This window comes from Neolamprologus brichardi, chromosome 8 (genome assembly GCF_056152115.1).
Source record: "Neolamprologus brichardi isolate AB-2024 chromosome 8, ASM5615211v1, whole genome shotgun sequence".
NCBI lineage: Eukaryota > Metazoa > Chordata > Actinopteri > Cichliformes > Cichlidae > Neolamprologus > Neolamprologus brichardi.
The window spans coordinates 24,247,523-24,267,111 of NC_142111.1; the positions used below are offsets into that span (position 1 = coordinate 24,247,523).

The window sequence follows — 19,589 nt, forward strand, 5'->3', positions numbered from 1 at the left end:
GTCTCGCCTCTCTTATCTTCTCTATCTGTGCTCATCACAGAATCAGTCGAAGCTGATGTTGCCTGAGGCTTTACGGAGCAGTCCTGTTCAGGGTCAGGTGTCCTTCAGGTCTATTTAGTCTGAAAACTGACAAAGGGTTTTGCAGCTCAGCTGTATGAAGCTGGACTCAGTGGTGGTGTGGCTGTAATATGGGTGGCTGTAATAGTAGGAAACATTTTAACTGCTATTTTGAGACACGGCCTAACTTTTTTTTTTAGTAAATAAATTATAAAACACTCTGAGGAGTGAACTGGAGTGAACTGGAAGCTGAACTCAAGGTCAGAGAAAGTGCCAGGGACTGGTAGATCTTGGTCCCTGTGCTGCATGGTACATGCTCTGCTCTGCCACAGTAGCAGTACTACTGCTTTTCCTGATAATAATTGCTGTAATTGCACATCTGAGAATAGTAACACTGTTAAATGTAGGCGGACATCTTACCTAAAGGGACGACACAGGCTGTTCTTGATACGGGTGATTCTAAGGTTACACGTATGAGGCAATCACCTCGTCTTTTTAAGCTCCACGCAGCCACATGCTGCTTCCCTGTGATCCTGAATGCAGCACCTCGCTGCTGGCAACAGTTTGGAGAAATTTTGTATTCAGCGAAGGCAGAGCTTGTTCCATTTATAGCCCGCTTGGAGTTTGCATTCTGATCTTGTTTGGGTTTTATTTTAATTTTCGAGTGCCCCGGAGAACTGGATATTATAATTTGTGGATGGAGGAGCACCGTTTCGTTCTTTTTTTTCTTCTTCCTCGCACTCATTCCTGCCACAGTGCCTTCCTCTGTAATTAATGGTCTCTGATGAGTAGTGAATTTGTGATGGGGAAGTAGAGAAAAAGAGAGTGAACTCGGTTCCAGCCACTGGCATCCTTCCAATAGCTCATACTTGGAGTCTGATTGAGATTATGTAAAAATGATGAATGAATAAATGAGTGAATCACTGGGAGGAGGGCAGAGAAATGAGGGAGAATTGATTAAAGTGGGAGAGAACGAAGGAAGTCTTAATAAACTGTTATTCACTGTTCATGATGGAAATATTTAAGTGATATTAAAAAGCAAACCGAGTGCTGAATATTTCAGTGGGGGGTCATGTTTGGTCTGACATGCTGTAATGTGGTTTAGAGATTATTTCATTTTGGGTTAAAATGGGAAAAAAGAAAGTTCCCGACCTATACTGTGGTTTTGGGGTAAATTCTTTGATGCTAATTTAATAAAGTACTCCTCTGTTACAAGTGGCAAACCTACATTGCTGCAGGTGACTCTTAACATTCTCTGACTCTAAAAAGAAGTACCTTACACACCAATAAAAAGGAGAAGTTGTATTTGTCAGACAAACACCTGGCTGCTTATCCTCTTGATTTAGCTGAAAGTCAGTGGTGGAGATAAGTTGCTACACCTCTGCACTGAAACGTGGAGGTTGAATTACTTTGGGCATCTTGCTAGGATGCCTCTTAGGTAATGTTCGGGCATGTCGAGCTGAGAGGAGACCCTGGAGACGTGCTGGAGGGATGATGCCTCTGGTATGGTTATGCCTCAGTGCCCCACCTAGAAGAGTCAGAGGAGAGAGAGATCTGGGCTTCTCTGCTTAGACTACTTCCTCCACAATAGCTGCAGAGATTGATGGATGGATGCATGGAAGGATGGATGGATGGATACATGGATGGATGGATGGATCTATAGATGGATGCATGGAAGGATGGATGGATGGATGCATGGTTGGATACATGAATGGATGGATGCATGGAAGGATGCATGGATGATGGATGCATGGTTGGATACATGGATGGATACATGATGGATGGATGGAAGGATGGATGGATGGATGGATGCATGGTTGGATACATGGATGGATACATGAATGGATGGATGCATGGAAGGATGCATGGATGATGGATGCATGGTTGGATACATGATGGATGGATGCATGGAAGGATGGATGGATGCATGGTTGGATACATGGATGGATACATGAATGGATGGATGCATGGAAGGATGCATGGATGATGGATGCATGGTTGGATACATGGACGGATACATGATGGATGGATGGATGGATCTATAGATGGATGGATGGATGCATGGTTGGATACATGGATGGATGGATGGATGGATCTATAGATGGATGGATGGATGCATGGTTGGATACATGGATGGATGGATTGATAGATGGATGCATGGTTGGAGGTGAATTTTTCTTTGCAGTCTTGCAGCAGATTCACCGTATACTGCGCTGTTAGACTACAACTGCTGATTCATTGTTAATGCGAGGGCCGTTACACACAGCAGTGTCATCACCCTGTACTGCTGTAACAAACTCCGGCTTCTAAATCCAACATTCGGGGAGCAAAAATAATCTGAAGTAAATCTGAGTGAAGCACAGACGAGTATGAATGATTAGACCTCCTCCCAATGAAACCATAAAGCTAACAAATGGCCTCTGTCAGACTATTTGGCCAGCAGTGGCCAAGGCTGTGCTGCTGACACACACTTTTACACACTTAGAGGCTAGTAATGAGAAATGTTTGGACGCAGCCTTGAGCAGGTTTTGGAATGTGTTCCCGACAGCTGAAATATGGCATCAGTGGCCCAATCACAATCATTCTCTGGCTTTTTAGTCTCCCCTCAACTCTAATGAACACAGAAGAATGAATCATGCAGGAAGGTCAGCATGGCAACTTTGTATAAGCATGTGTGGGAGGAACAAACATCTTATGCTGTGAGTTTGCATTATTAGCATCCAGTAGAGAATGAAACAGACAATTTAATAGTTTAAGGGGACAGAGGGATTTATGATCTTGATATGGAAGGCCAGAATAGTCGAGTCCAAGTTTAGGCTTGGTTGTGATAAATGGAGGTAATTCCTTGGAATTATCCTCAGTGGGCTTGTACACGGGTTTGCATCCATGCATGCAAGGCAGAAATATGATAGTGACATCCGTGTCAACTTTAAAGATTCAACAATGTGAGTAAAATAAAACAATTCAAGGGCAACTCATCAGATGGACTGGCAGCACCGATAGCAGCTGAAGAGCCGTAATAACAAAGGTGGTGCCAGTAGCAAGCTGGGAGGAGGTGGCAGCCCATTAACCATCACCAGGAGCAATAATAGCATGGTGGATTTAAGGAGAAAAAACACCATGCAGGGCTGTAGCTGCTTTACACACGGATGATTAATGCCATGATTTAAGTAACACGAGCTGCTCTGGGTTTTATGGGAACATTTGCCTACTTGAATTTACTAAACAAATGAGATACTAGAGGGAGGACTGGAATAAATTCACCTGAAATCAGTATGCAGTAAAACTGAGGCTCAAACGGAAAATGTCAGCATGTTCAGAGATGCTTTTTTAAAAGGAGATCTGATGAGCGAAGGTCAGCCATTAAAATCTGTCATCGGTAGGAGGTGGCAAAGTTTTGCCAGGGCTTCAAAACCAGTTGAAGGAACCCAGAGGGGCCGTCAGTTCATTCAGTTATGTAAGAATTATGTAATCCAGCACTCATTACAGATAAAACAAGACACGGTGCTCAATTAGTACATCACCGGTGATTAAATTCAGTTAATATATGCAGGTGTCCAAAGAGGGCCTCTCTTTCAATGTCAGGTTTATCCTCTGTTTTATTTATTTCTAAACAAATTATCTGATTTCCTGTGGGATCCCCTGACTCAGTCCCCACTGTATCACCCAAATGGAAACCCTGGAAATGCCTCTGAAATATAGACTCACCCAACACTTTTTAGGTACATCTTGAGACCCCCGGGTGTCTCTGGAGCTGCCTTTGTTCTCTGTGGTGCTAGAAAAAATTCCATGTTCACATGAAAACATTGCACAGTTGTTGCAGATTAATCAGCTGTACACCTGTGATGTGAAACTCTCATTCCTCTGCATGCCAACGGCGCTCTGTTGGATTGAGGTCTGGGGACTGTGGAGGCCATTTCAATAAAATGAACTCATGCATCTAACTAAATGCATCAAATTCCTGCCATGTGATTGGCTCATGACATACTTGCATTAGCGAGCAGTTGAACGGGTGTACCTAATGAAATGGCTCATTCATGTATGTAGATGATAGCATTAAAACCATTGCATTTTCTTCAGGGAAACACAAAAGGAAACATTTTCCACAACTGGCTGTGAATTTGGAGAATTTTGGCCTCCTTGACCTGTTCTGGAGGCGCTCCTGAAGGCACTTCCTGCCATCAGGGAGGGCTGTTACCATGGTAGTAACATTGAGATAACCATGTTTTCCCAGCAGGACCTTACACTGGAATGAGTAGAGGTGTGGGAATATCAGGTTTCTGCAACTGTCTTCCACCCAACATCTTTGCATCTCCTGCCAAAGACAGAGAGGAGGGGGAGAAGCCATCTGTTGAGGGCTAGTTGAAGGTGGTGTCCCAACATCTGATAAGCACTGCATCGGTTAACCAAATCATTTCTCTCTCACATCCCTAATCTGAGATAATTTAGCACTAACCAGAGTGCAGAAACTGCATTTATGAGACGTGGGATGTCCAGTGATTTTGCCATTCAGAGTTCTTAATTCCCGCTGTTTTCTTTTTGTGTCTTTTTCCTGTCTCAAGTTTGTTTTTGCGTCTGAGTTTCCCGAGTTACTGTTACCTTCTTCCTGTTTTACTTTGATAGTTAGTTGCCGTCTGTGTCTTGTATCCAGTTTTACTTCCTCCCCTGTGGTTTTATTGATTGTGCACCTGTGTCTCATTTCCTCCCAGCTGTGTCTAATTCTGTTGATTAGCCCTCAGTGTGGGAGTATAAATGGTGTTGTCTTCCCTTTGTCTTTTGTTACAGCATCTGTTTGTGTTCTTTCTCTGTCTCCTTGTGTAACTTCTGTTGGATTTCTTTGGCTTTATAGACTTACTCTTGGACTTGGACACACATATCTGCTTGCCAGTGCTGAGTAATGAATTAATAAACACACGCAGAGAGTCAAGAGGTGCAGTTCAGTGACTCAGAGTAGTGGATGAGGCCTAGCAGACAGCGATGGGTTACAACTACCTGCTAAACGGGCCAGATCTCTAAATACAGTTTGGATCATGTACTTTGGGGTCTGTATCATTTTCATAAAGGAATGAGCCTTCCACAGAGGTGAAATGTGTATCTTGCAGCAGGCTCTAAACACGTTTGTTCTGCTGTAAGTTTGGACACGTTAGCATGAGACTCATTTTTGGAGCCTCCAATGGCCGTTAGAGGAACTGCACTTTTTGGCAGCACTAGCTTCACTTTCAGCCCTGGAGGTTGCTGCTTGGTCTGAACTAATTTTAGCTGTTAAGCTTTACTGTTGTACTCTGAGCACCGACTACCAAGTGTGTCTACGTTTTGTGATTGAGTCACTGCGCTTTTGTTCTCCAATTTAAAAAATCTGATATTATAGCAGGCCTGATCTATAAAGACTGAAGTTTGGAGGAATCAAAAAAATAATTAAAGCTTAGTTTGGAGTTGATTGCTTCTGTAACACAATTGTCATCAAACTGAAACTCTTTCCAGAGGAACAAATCGAATCTCGACAATCACACAATCAGACCGTTTCACATCTTTTTTCTTCATTTAGGAAACAAATCAAATTTTATAAGTAAAGACAACAACAAAACTTATGACTGGAAAAAGGGTCGGCTGTTATTGCCCACTGCCCCCAGCTGAACACTGGTTTTACTGGGCAGCTCCCAGTTGTGATTGTGTGTATTTGTTTGCATGTCGAGTTCACATTTTCACCAAACGGCCGGACCGAAGAGGTCACGCTGAAATGTGAGACAGATGTTGTTGCACCATCACTGTAACAGTTACTGTACAGTAAATCCCAGCAGCTATTGCAGCAGATGACCAGCAGTGCTCAGCCTGCTACGCTACAGCGTCTCTTTGCCCCACATACAAACTCCCACCACCTCCCCCTTTACTGCATATTGTGTTTGCAGAAGGCTTCACATAATTTAAAGTGACAAGCCCCTGTCTCGACATTCCCCCCGCCCCCACTGCCTCTGTTTTATAACCTTCTTTTCTTTCCTGCCATGGATACACACCGGTATGTTGCTGAAGAATTACATCTGTGACCACCTCGGACGCTTTTCTTTCAGACTGTACGGCTACAAATATTTCTGTTGCCAGGCTGAATCCACAGACGGGCAACATTTCGGGTTCACAGGCGCGAATGCAGACGAGTCATGGTGATGCACACCCCGACCCCGACCATTTCCAGAACCGTGGAACTTTGAACGCCATGGGAACTTTCTGAGTGGTGTTTACTCAGCACGGCGCTATCATTATGCAGCTTTAGATGGATTTCTAATAAAATAAGCATAAATTATACATGCAAGGGCATCTGTAGCTTCAAGCTGTATGACACTTTCTTAACTTTGAGTTTATAAAGTCAAAAGTCTTGCTTTAGTGCATCTGTGCTGCTCGGCAGGTCAATAAGAGGACCCGACGGGACAGATCAATAATGCACAGAGGCTACACTACAGGGCCTGTAATTTACAGTTTGTTTGTAGTCCACCGCCGGTACATTATGTGCCTGTGTGTCTCGATGCATCACTCCCATTAGCTGCAGAATAAAGTCAGGGGATGTGGCTGAAAACTCAACAGATAATCTCTGATCAGATTGAAACTGTATTTGATTCAAATACCACGGGGTCAGCGTCCTTGCTGTGTTTTATCAGATCCTCCTGCAGTGCTGCTGCTGTTTGCTTTCTTCCTCTCTCTCTCTTTAGAGGGTTTAAACACTTTCATCATGCACAGCACAGGGCTGCTATCCCTTATAAGTGGATACAAGCACCAAAATCTGAGTTTACCCTGATGCCGTTCATTAGAAAAATCCCATCAGCAGCTTGAATTTTCTTGAATTGTCAAAATAACCATCGAGCAGCTATTTTACTGCAGAATTTTGACATTTCTGTAGTTTCACTGATGATCTCTCTATTTCTGACCATGACTAAGTCAAATTTATTCCCCAGAGCTTCCTTTACTTACTTCTTTTAATGTATATAATGGGCTCTTTTGAGGACATTTCTTATCATTGTTATGCTGATGATATTCAGTTGTACGTTTCTTTTATGCTGGAGGATTTATCTAAGCTTCAGCGTCTGAATGATTGCTTAGATTCGATCAAACGTTGGATGGCTGCAAATTTCCTCCAACTCCCTGATAGATTTCTATCGCAGATAGTGAAAGCCCCTGGTCCTTTCTCACTTTATGTTAAATCCTCTATCAGGAATTTAGGTGTCACCTTTGACTCGAGTCTCACATTGGATGGGCATGTGAAATCTCTGGTTCGGTCTTGTTTTTATCATTTAAGAAATGTGGCTATGCTAAGCCCGGTTTTATCTCGCTCTGAACTTGAGATTGCTATGCGTGCATTTATTTCGTCACACTTGGATTATTGTAATTCGCTGTTTATGTGTCTAAGCAAAGGTTCTCTGGATCGTCTGCAGGTTGTGCAAAACGCTGCAGCTAGGCTTTTGACAAAATCCTCCAAGTACTGACATGTGACACCGTTATTATCTCAGTTACACTGGCTTCCTGTTAAACTTAGAGTTGATTTTAAGATCCTGGTCTTGACCTACAGAGCTGTGCACGGACTGGCACCAGCCTACATCTTTGATCTGCTACGGCCCGATGTCCCAGCAGGTCTTTGAGGTCATCTGATCAGGGCTTACTTGCTATAAAAAATACTAAGAGGAGGACTGAGGGTGACAGAGCTTTTGCGTCTGTGGCCCCGAGACTGTGAAACTCTCTCACCCAAGCATTAAGAACTGTGGACTCAGTAGCTGTTTTTAAAAAACAACTCAACACTCACCTTTTTAAAACTGCTTTTGGTTAATTTTATGCCTGTTTTATTTTCTCTTTTTAAATCTTTTTATGACTTGTAATCTTATGTGCAGCACTTTGTGATTCTGTCTTGAAAGGTGCTATATAAATAAAAATGTATTTATTTAAATCATCACAAAACCTCAACCCTTCACCATCAGCTGCTCTTTGTTATGCAGTATGACCCTCGAAGAACAGCAGCTATCAAAGTGAAGCCTCGACTGTTTTGTTCTGAAGTTATGCTCTTTAAATATTTTGCAAAGACTTTCAGGTGAAGAATTTTGCCAACAAGTGGATTCTTTCATTGATTAACTTCACTTTTACAACTTAAACCTGATTGTCAGTGCGTGCTCTCTGTTAAGGTGGCAGAGCAGATATTCCCTCCATCCTCTTTCATGTGATTGATGATTTTCTTTGGCATAAAAAAAGCCAAGACCTCAAAGCCAAAAGCTAAAAATGAAATACTCTGACAGGGTTTGCAGTAAAGGTTGAAATTATTAAATTATTTCTATACTGTGCAGGAGAGTGAAATATTTCTGCTTCATTCTCTTACCAAACGTTTCAAAACATGTGGTTCGGCTCATAAACTCAATGAGCGCATTAGTAAGCAGGTGTGTCCTGTTCCTTATCCTCTCCCTGCACATTATTTTCCTTTCTGTGCCTCCTTATAACTTGTGCATAAATAATGAAACAGCCCGTTCACTCATGCAAACAGCGCCGACTGTAACGGATCACCTCCACGAGGCCAGCCGTGCTTTATGCGTCAGTGGTCACAAGGGGGCACTAAACATTCATGTCACGGTTTCCTTGACAGACTTTGACACGTGTGTGAGGCAGCGCCGCTGTCATCTGATAGCGAGAGATTTTGCTGTTCGACAGTTTTTTCTTTCGCCTCTGGCTTCCTGGGATGGTTGCAGTTGTTGGAATAGACAGATGTTCCCACTGTTTTCACACGGGGTGTTTTGCCTGAGGTGTGTTTGTGTAACAGAACGACAGCAGTGTGTGTGTGTGTGTGTGCGTGCGTATAGGGGGAGAGAACAGAGTGTTTTGTTGTGTACTGTGCAGGTTGCTGAAGGACAAAGTGAGTTTTATGGCTGTTACTGCAGTATCATCGTTGGCCCTCACATTAACACTCACTGCTGACAAGCCTCAAGGTCCAAACTATTAAGTACAGCATGTTTACACAGTTGGATCAGTGATATCAGAGCTAACCACCTCATTCACTCACAGCCCAGTGAGCAGATTAAAGCACATCTGCCTGTCCATTCGTTTACCAGCTGACTATAAACAACATGTACAGTACATTTATTTATTTATTTAGGACAGTGCATGTTAATGAACATAAATGTAAAAAAAAAAAAAAATTACATGAATGTAAACATACCAGATTATAGCCAAGGGCTAATTTCCATCTGTTGTCCTTAAACATAAAAAATAGACATAAAAATTCATCATTCATTCATAATAAAAACTCCATCATCAAACTTACACATACACACCATTCTGTTCCCAAATAAAACATTAAAACTATACAACTCCTACATGATCACACACTTGATTTGTCCATAACCAGTTTTTAACCTTTGCCTTAAACAAATTGAGTGTCGAGCATCTCTAATGGGTTGAGGTTCCACAGATGGCCACCCTGGACAGAGAGGACGTTCTGCCCAAATGCTGTCCGTCTGTGGGGTATAAACAAGTCTCCTCGGCTGGTAGCTCGAGTGGTCCTGTCTGAGCTTTCTTTATGCCTACTGAACTGCTTTAGTGGTGGTGGAGCAAGGGAGTGTAAGACTTTATATATTAAACACTAGGGGTGGGGAAAAAATCGATACTGTGTAGTATGGTGATATTTTGTTTGCTAATAATGTATGGATACAGGGACAGCAGAAATCGATATTTTGTTACAAAAAGGTTTTTGTGCTCTGACTTCAGAGCATGTTGATCCTTTTTCTGAGCAAGAATCCTGACATTCCTTCACTGTCCAAATGTGTTTAACTTGTTTTTGGCAGCAATAAACATGACAGTTTACTTATTTTAATTTAAGACATGTTTTATTTTAATTACGTTTAAAACTTTTTTATTTAATGTAAAATTATATTTTGTTTTAATTTACTTTCAAATTCTTCAGTTGCTGAAGGGGCTGCATAGTTTTCATAAACTGCATAGTTCAGAATAGCTATAATTGTACCAGATGGTTGATTCAGTTAAGTTGGACTAGACTGTAATACAAACCGTTCAGTTTGTCAACAATAAAACTGAAATGAGAGAAAGACTGAGTGTGAGACTTTGATATTAGATAAAATGAATATTGATAAAGTTATGTACAGAATCTGAATATCGCAAAATATTTTAAAAAATTGCAATAATATCGTATCGTGGGATGTATGGTGATTCCCACCTCTATTAAACACACTCTTTTAAGTTTCACTAAGTTATCGAAGTTCAGTAATTTATGTTTTTTTAACACATGACGGTGGTGGTGGGAAGTCGGTTTTTTGTCAAGTAGTTTTAAACTTCTTTTATAAATGTTTTCAATAGTTTTAAGTGTTGTTGGACAAGCAAGTGAGCAACATGCTACTGGAGTCTTATAATGCTCATGGAATGAAAGCTCGAATGGTGGAATAACAAATTACATTTATTAGATTTAATTTTTATTACATTAAAATTAAAAATCTCCTTCATAAGAGTGTGCTTTCCAAGAAAACACAGAAATGGCCTTAAATTTGTGGAGTTTTTACTGATCTGCTGTTTGGGACAGATGGAAAGAATCTTAAGACCCAAAACAATAACTTCCCACACTTTTTTGATGAATGCATTTCAGTAAGCGAGACAAGAATAACCTCATGAATGATAACATACAGGTGGTTGACTGCAACACATGACACAGCGGACATAATGCATATTGACTGCTATTTTGTTGCTAAATCTTTTGCATTGTTTTTAAGCAGCTATTAACCTCAGAGTTCAAATATCTGTTCAGGTGTAAAGGGATGAATCCGTGCCAGTTCATCCGATGGCTCCCACCTGACCGTCACAGACTTGGCTGGGAAAGATGGCCTCCTGTTGTCATTCCCCCCAAAATGCTAAAATCCCATTAGCTTTAATTATCAACTAATCAAGAACTAATGATTTTTTTAGGTAAATCTGTGATGGTCAGGTGGGAAATTTTTAAAAATTTTGATGAACTGAGATGGATTGACTCCAATGTCAAGTGAGTTTCTCTCCCGTGCAGCTGCTTTTCCTGTGGTATCGTGTGTACTGGTGCACATGGCTGCACATGAGCCTGAAAATCACGCCACTGTTTTCAGATTTCATCATAAGACACGATCTTGTTACCAAAGACATTTTTCACCGTCTCACCATTCACTCTTTAAATTCCCCTCCCTTCCATCTTCCGGCTGCAGGTCGAGAGAAGAGAAAGGGTCCCATGATCTCTGCCGGCGATGCCGAGTTCCCCCGGGATTACCACACCCTGGCCGCCACTGGTGGCCGCGGGGCCCGACGGTTCCCCGACAACAGCAACGGGGGCTTCACGTCGTCCTCGCTGGACCGCCGGCACAACTCCGTGGCCGCCAAGAGCCTGGAGGCCCTGAACAGCATCCACAAGGCTGACATAGAGCGTCAGCGAGACGCCATCATGGACCTCCAGAAAAACAAGTTCTCCAACAGCCCCAGCAGCATGTCACAGGGCTCCCCCGCTGCGGGCCGACAGGTACTTTCACACTTTCTGCTCTGACGTGAACAAACTAAAAAGAAACAATGAGCAGACGAATACTTCCCTTTGTGACGTGAGTAATTATAACCGCAGCAGTGGTGGTCTTGGCACTTTAATTCTCGTTAATTCTACTTATAATGAGCTAAATATCTCACATTCATCCTAATTTCCATAAAAATAGAAGGTGGGATTATTTTCCCGTTTCCATCAATCCTCCTGAGGACGATTGGTGCAGGATACACCACCTTCATCGTGACTCATACTGTTTATCTTAGCAGGCGGAAAGAAGTTGTTTCTAATCAGTCGGCTGCAGTTTACGTGGTTTCTTTTATAGTTTGTCAGGAAATCGAGCGAACGGTCCTGCGAGAATACCTACAGACGGCAGCATGCGCACGCAAAACGATGAAGGGAACTCAAATGGCAGGTTTTTAAAGTCACAGTAGACACTTTGCTTTCACTGTGAGCTTCTGTCGTGTCACTGATGACAACAGCTGAGGTTATTGGAGTTAACTGAAATGAAAATAAACACATTATAAGAATAAAAAGTAGAATTCTGAAATCGACAAAAACCACCTGAAACCAGATTTTACTGCCCTGTCACTTTAATAAAAGCCCTTATCAATCCAACTGATCAACAGCTTAAACATGACTCATCCAATCTACCGATCGTTTTACTCAGAGATCGTGTGTTTAGATTCAGCAGACAGAAACTCGATATTTATTTTTCTCCTGTATAAAACTATACAAAGGGTCAGCAAAGGTTTGCTCTGCTGCCTTGGTGGGGGACTAATTAAATCGACACCGTATACTTCACCTAGTATGCCCTTTTGATGAAGGTGTAGTAGCTCTACTCTGAGCTGCTCACCCTGTCTCTAAGGCAGAGCCCAGACAGCCTTTGGAGGAAGCTCATTCCTGCCACGATCCGACTCTTTTGGCACGCGCAGCTTGCGGCCATAGATGAGGGCAGGAACATGGCTGTTTGTGTTTCACAACTTCCTCTCATTACCACAGCAGACTGATACAGCATCCACACCACTGCAGAAGCCGTGCAAATACATCTGTCAGTGTCCCGCTCCACTCACTTCTCACTTGTAAACCACAGATACTCCAGGCAGGAGAGGGCAATCCAGCCCTTTCCAGTGGAGAATCACGGCTCAGACTCCGAGGGGCTAATTCTCTTTCCATGTGCTTCACACTTGGCTGCTCCAAATCGCCCCAGCGCAAGCTAGAGGTCACGTTTGATGAAGTCAGGAGGCAAGGAAAGAAAAGAGGATGATGTCCTCTGCCTCTGCTCCCAGCAAATGTGTCCGGTGTCGCTGACAGGGCAGCATATGTCACAATTCAAATCATAAATATATCCATGCATATCCATATCATATGAAAGGAAATATATAAGACATTGGAATAACATTAGTTTGACAGTGACGTTCATCCATGCAGCCAGCTCCTACACGAACAGATCAGGAAGAGTAAATGAATTCAGTACAAAAAGCAAAATAATTGGTGGTCATAGGGAACAAAAATACACCATCTGTTAAAGTTATTGATGCTTTTCTGCTCCTGTGCAGCATTTTAATTGGTCAACAGATTTCTAGGATTGAACTAGGACCTCCCAGTAAGGACTTGTTTCCTAATCTGATCAATAAAAGCTCATATCGTGTATGGATTATGACACAGAGCCACATCCACATTTTTATACAAATCTAGAGGGGGGTGCATCCTCGGGGGAGGTATGAGTGCTCTCCGAGGGCTGTCGGCTTCTACACGTGAACACTTTCTTCCTGAGAGATAATAGCAGCACATCGGCGGGCCTGCAAACCCAAACAAGAGCATTATGTGGCGAGACGCCTCTGGGGCTTTAGACACACGGATGCATGTTTACGACCTGCTCGCTGGGCCAGATATGGCCACCTTCCCAGCGGTTATTACCTGAAAAACATCAGCAATAGAATATGGAGAAAAGAATTGAAGCGAGACAGCGAGCGAATGTCAAAGTGTGAGACACCTCCCTTCATCAAATCTCCTCCCTCCCTCTGCTCTGTCTTTTTTTCTTTGCTTCATATTCTCAGCTTCACTCTGCCATCCATCAACGCATGCTCTCATTTGATACCTGTGACAGATGGTCTGCTGCAGCTCTTCTCTGTTCGGCTTTAGGGAATCGCATTCAGCCATCGGGGCTTATTTTCAGTCTTTCTCAGAAGGAGATGATGTCATATTTAAAATGCGGGGCTGGAGCAAACAGCACCTCCCGGGGCTAAAAGAATAAAGAAGAACCGCCGTCCCTCTAATGTCCACTTGAGTCTGCTTTCAAAAACGAGTCGATCCCGACAGGCTTAAAATGTTAAAATGTACTTTACAGTGGAAATAGACCCAGTGTGTCATGTCACGTTGCTATGTCCATTTTTCATAGTCTGTAGACGTGATGTTTTAAGACCTACTGACATCATTTGTGTCATGAACAGAAATGGGCAACGTGTTACTGTAATCTGATTACTTTTTTAAAGTAACGAGTAAAGTAAGGGATTACTATCGCAAAAATGGTAATTAGATTACCGTTACTTTCCCGTAGGAACGCTGCGTTACTGCGTTACTAAAACCGTGATTTTTTTGCGAGAATGTCTCATGACAGTGACGTAAGCGAGTGCGACGTTCGTGACAACAGCTGTGTGCAGATCAACAATGGATCATATATCGAGTGCAGAGAGAGTATGAGCGTGCAGCGTTTAAAGCGTGGAAGTACTGACCTTACTTTGAGTTTGATTCCATAAAAAGTGACAAAAACATTAGTGTCCGTTGTGCGTGGGAAGAAAACTTCTTTTTACACCGAAAAAAACCCCTAAACTTCCGAGCAAGCACCGAGTAGCTACGACGTAATGGGAAACTCACAGAGAAACTCGCGGATTCTTCCACTGACCGCTGCACACCTGCACCAGGGTAAACCTCCGCCTACCCCACTCCTGCTTTACAGGTGAAAATAGAGCAACAGGACCGCTAGTCTTTGACTTTATTTATTTTCTGCTGTGTTTTACTTGCATCTATTTGAAAGACTGAGTGTAAACACAAAAAAAAAATTATGTGCTGGAATGTGCAGAAAATAGGTTTAAATGTTAAACTAATTTCTTCCAGTCAGAGAATGTTGCAGATAATTACATTTTTACTTGATGCATAAAGTTAAAAGATTAAAACTAATAAAACAAGTTTTAAAAAGAGACTTTTCCATTTGATTACATTTTGTATGATGGATTATGCAGAAAAAGTAGAATTGGGCTCTATTGTGATCTATCACTTTATCACCTATTCAGGTTGTAAATCGTGTTTTTAAAAAGTAACTAAGTAATTAATTACTTTTGAAAATAAGTAATCAGTAAAGTAACTGGATTACTTTTGGGGGAAGTAATCAGTAATTAGTTACTGATTACTTTTTTAAAGTAACTTGACCAACACTGGTCATGAATAGATTCATTTATCAGTTTTCTGATTTTACCCCTGGGGGCTGGAACATGTAGACTATCTATAGAGACCAAACATACTTTTTAGGGATGTAAAGTTGAAAATCTTAACGTGGGGTTTGTTTTGGTTTTCCAGAAAACCTCTGATGGCCATTAGAGGAACTACAGTTTATTTCACTTTTTTTGCATTTATCTTTATTAGCACCTGAGGTTTCTCTAAGTTCTAAAAGCAATAGATCCAATAAATTTAGTCCTTTGTCAGGACACATCTGCATGTAAACTTTAAAAAGATCCTACTGTACTCAATCCTGGTGTCAACCAGTGTGATGCTGTACCTCATTAGTGAAGGAAGGAGCCTGAATGACTCATACGAATGGTCAGCTGAGCTGACCTGGATCTGTTGCGTGAGAGAAAGTCAGAGGGACTAAAATGTCTCTGGCTTTCATGAGATGCTTTTCCAGGGTCACAGAACTGGACTTGGCCTAACTTTGGTTTTCTGTGCAGGAGAAATGAGGGCAAATCCAGGTAGGGTGCAAGCATGCCATCCAACTCACTGCAAGCCGAGTCGCTCTGACCGGCTGTTGTTTAAAGAAAGCTCCAACATATAAAGGAGGGCCAGAATCCAAAGTGCTTGTTGAACCCCCAAGTTGAGGTCAGGTTGTCCTCATTCTTATGGGGATAAAATGTGCAGATTTGTCAAAGGCTCTATGTGTCCTAGTTATACAGAAGACATTCCTGCACCGAGTTCTGGAATTACTGAGATAGTGCTGTCAGTTTCAACACATTATTCTTCTGCAGCAAACGGGTGCATTTTACCCCAAACAGGATTATTATATAGGCCAAAGTCTGGAGCTTTGAAGGCTGGTGGTGACATCAGTTGCAGGTTTGTCCATCCCATCAGAACTTTTACTTTCCACGTTGTTTGGCATTTCTTTCACTTGATAATTTTAGTTTTTCTTTCACTTCTTTTTAGTGCTTTAGAGACTAAAACTCGGTTAGAATTGGAAAAACATTGTGGTTTTTATAAAAACCTTCAGGAGAGAAGTGAAAGCAAAGAAAAAAATCCCTTCACAACAATATCCCTCCTTATTAATAAATGATGGTTTGGGAGTGACGATCCCACCTACCAACACTATAACCCAGTTTGTGAATGAGCCACGCCGGCGGTTGTAACAAAACAGCAAAGACCAACCTGGTTGTTGACCATCTAACATCTTTACATAGGCTTCCTTTGTCTCTGAACTTGGACTGTTATCTCTCTGCATCCAGTGTTCCCATTGGATGAAGGCACTTGGTATGTAACGGTGAGATGAAAGCTGCATCTGACCGTAAAACATCCTCATCTGATTACAAAAAAATGGCTAACAACTTGATATTCACAAGCTGTTGGACAATAAGCGCCGCCTGCTTTAGTGTTTTATTCAAGAAGATATGAAAGTAGTGATTGAGCCCATAAACAAAAGTGTTTCCTGAGGTCAAAGATTCATAGTTTTCCCATAGACGTCTATAAAGTTTGATCTCTTTTTGCAACCAGACTGATCACCCACTGCTAGCCATGAGAAAGAATGTGTTATTAAGGTCATTCTGGATGGGCTTGACTGACAGAACCAATGTTCCCTCTAATGTTTCATGTGTCTGAGCGAACACACAAACTCCCTGAGCAGACACATGGACCACTGTGAGCAACAGCAGACGTGTGCACTGTGGTCACGCCAGCATCGAATCCATCCAAGTTACATGTTTATTAAAGTAATCAAATTACAGCATTTACATTAGACTACTTTTAATTAACTGCTTTAGTCCACTTACAATTAAAATAAAAAATAAATCTTGTTAATGACCTGTGTAGGATGTTAACACTATTGGAAGTAAAAATAACTTGAACTCCAATTTTGAAAACACAACTTTCTTTTTTTTTATATATATAAAGCTGTGACTGTATTATGAGTCTGTGGTCTGGGAGAGAGTCTGTAACTCTCTGTCTGCAAAATACAGTAAATAATGACCAATGTTGGGCAATTAATTATATAGTTACTTCTTCAAAAAAGTAACCGAGTAAAGTTTTTTGCAGCTGTTTATCTAAAAATGCAGCTTTTTTCAATAAACATTTCAAACTATTTACAGAACAATCAGCTGTTCTGCATCAAATTTGATGCCACACAAATTATTTGTGCCACTCCAAAAAATAATTTCTGTCCACTATGAGATGAAGGAGAACAACAGCCTGATACCTGCAGGCCTGACAACAGCAGATGTATCACTGCTGTAACACCTGTAACATTCAGCAGTCGCCTCATTGTTCTGACACACACAACAAAACTATTGACTACACTACACACTAACTACACAAGATTTGCGCTAAACATCGCAAATCTCTCACATCTCAAAACACCGCCGTCACTCCTAAAACTTCCCCCTTCCAAAACAAGTAAATGCCATGTTGTCATATCCTTTTTTGATTGGTCGACATGGTGCATTTTTCCACCAATAGGAAAGGGTGCCAAAGTGCCACAGTTGGCACCCTTCGCGTGCCAACTGTGGCACGCGTGCCTAGGGTTGCCGACCCCTGGTATATACAAATGTGAATCGTATTATTGGCTGGACTATGGGATAAGGTGGCATCGTTTAATCCCATACAGGAGCAGCCAGTCACTCACTGACTAACACTGCAAAACAGAATTGTTAAAGTTTTAATTTTAATTTCAATTCAGGTTAGATTTTTTTTTTTGTGCGCAGAGACCGTGCCAGCAGTGCGCAATTGCACACACGCGCAGCTTACAGGGAACATTGCTCAGAAGCACGCCCTTGTTTTATCTACAGTCTGTGGTTTACTGTAACTTCAGAGCGTCTGACCATTTTCCAAACCAAGTAAGCTGGGTTGTTTTCAGATGTTTGAATTGTTTAACGTCTCCTCAGTTGATTGTTGTGTTGAGAATACCCCTTCAGTCTTATATCTTCCAAAAAGAACCAGTCTGCACACTGTATCATATACTAGTGTGGAACGGGTTATTTAGTATTCGTATGTACGTCCATCCATCTGATCGCGTGGGCAGCAGTTTAAGCAGAGACAGCCACGCCTCCCTCTCCCCACCCACCACTTCTAGCTGTCCTGGGACACTGAGGCATTCCCAACAAACTCAACCTCTCCAGCCTGTCCTGTGGCTGCTCCGGCTTCTCTTGCCAGGTGGGCATGCCCAAAGCACCTCACCTATAAGAATGTGTCCTCTGTGCCCCTCCCAAATGCCCGAGCCGATCTCTTAGCCCAGGCACATTTTTGTATTATCACCTAAAGCAAAGAATTGCTGAAAATATCACAAATACTTTCAGATGTATTCTAGTCCCGACCTCCTGAACTTTGTCTGTTGAGCTATTAATGTCTCCTACAGTCTGTGGCGTCATCCCTGTTTACAGCAGAGGAGTCCTTCCTCCTCTTCGCTCTGTGGCGGGCGGCTAATGCACAGACTGATTGATTACCTGTCCTGATTCCAGCTCTGTATTTAAGACAGGCTGAAATTGATCTTCTCACATCACCCCGAGAACGAAAGCAAACCTGAGCGTTGTCCCTCTCCTCTTTCCCCTCCATGTGCTGCGTTTATTTACCCAGACCACACCTTCTTTCTACTGATGAAACCGGGTGGACCGAGGGAGAGGGAGAGAGAGACGGAGAAACAGGTGGAGTCTGCTGTCGTCATGGCAACCCACCGTTTCCCCATATAAGGCAACTGAGTGATATCATATGGTTGGCAATGCCTGGGCTTTGGAAGGAGGCACACGCTGTACTGAGTGAGAGGCGGCAGCAGCGGGAGAGAGAAGGAGCGACAAGGAGGGAGGGGTCGTTTTATCGCCTCTGTCCGGGATGGAGGGGGGCGAGATAGAGTGACAAACACAAGAGGACAGAGAGAGAGAGAGGAGGAAGAGGAGGGTGAGGAGGAGGAGGAGGGGTAGGAAGACGTGCTAACTGCCTCTTAGGCGCTACTACGGGCACCGGCGAGGGGGGACTCTGGCGGATTCTCGGGGCAAGGGAAAGACGCACACACACCAACACACTCACACACACGGAGAAGCCGCAGTGGAGAAAAAATGGAGAGGGGGGAGGAGGAAGAGGGAGGCGTGTGGAGCGGGAGGATGCGCCGTCATTAAGTAGAAACGGTAACTCACTCTTTTTCCTGTGTGGTGCTGCCATGACTGTGACGCTTGGAAGGTGATGGAGAGGAGGGTGGTGGAGTAAAAGTAAAGGTGTGTGTGTGTGTGTGTGCGCTCCTCATGTATGTGGATGCAAAGCCAGGGAGAGCTGATGAGTGCACACACCTCTTGTGTTTGAGTTTGTGTGTTTTTTTGTTTTTTTTTTAGAGGGGAGTGTCCAGTTGTTGTCGTGTAGTCAGGTGAGGGTCAGGTGTGTCCGAGGTGCCGCAGTGATGCATGCGTGGACGCGTGTGAGGCTGGGAGTGCACATGTGTTGATGTGTTTGGGCTCGGAGAAGGAAGCAGAGTGATGTGAGGGAGGGAGGCGGGGGTGACGGGGGCACAAAGATGGCTAGTTGGCATGCAGGTCAGGCGTGCACGTCTCTCTCTGCT

At 42.8% G+C, this 19,589-nt stretch overlaps 1 protein-coding gene and 1 pseudogene across 8 annotated transcripts in view; one reads left to right on the forward strand and one right to left on the reverse strand.

The window, feature by feature from the left end:
- Window positions 1-19,589, forward strand: part of srcin1b (SRC kinase signaling inhibitor 1b) — a 169,923-nt gene that overhangs the window by 55,086 nt on the left and 95,248 nt on the right. For 7 of the 8 annotated variants that reach the window (XM_087844932.1, XM_087844930.1, XM_087844934.1 and 4 more), the window contains exon 2: window positions 11,256-11,563. In XM_087844932.1, coding sequence (XP_087701058.1) covers window positions 11,279-11,563 — 285 coding nt within the window. In that variant the 5' untranslated portion in view covers window positions 11,256-11,278. Of the gene's footprint in view, window positions 1-11,255; window positions 11,564-18,777; window positions 19,165-19,589 lie in introns of those variants that run through there. The other variant, XM_087844935.1, reaches the window with a different exon arrangement.
- Window positions 1,567-4,258, reverse strand: LOC148101805 (uncharacterized; annotated as a pseudogene).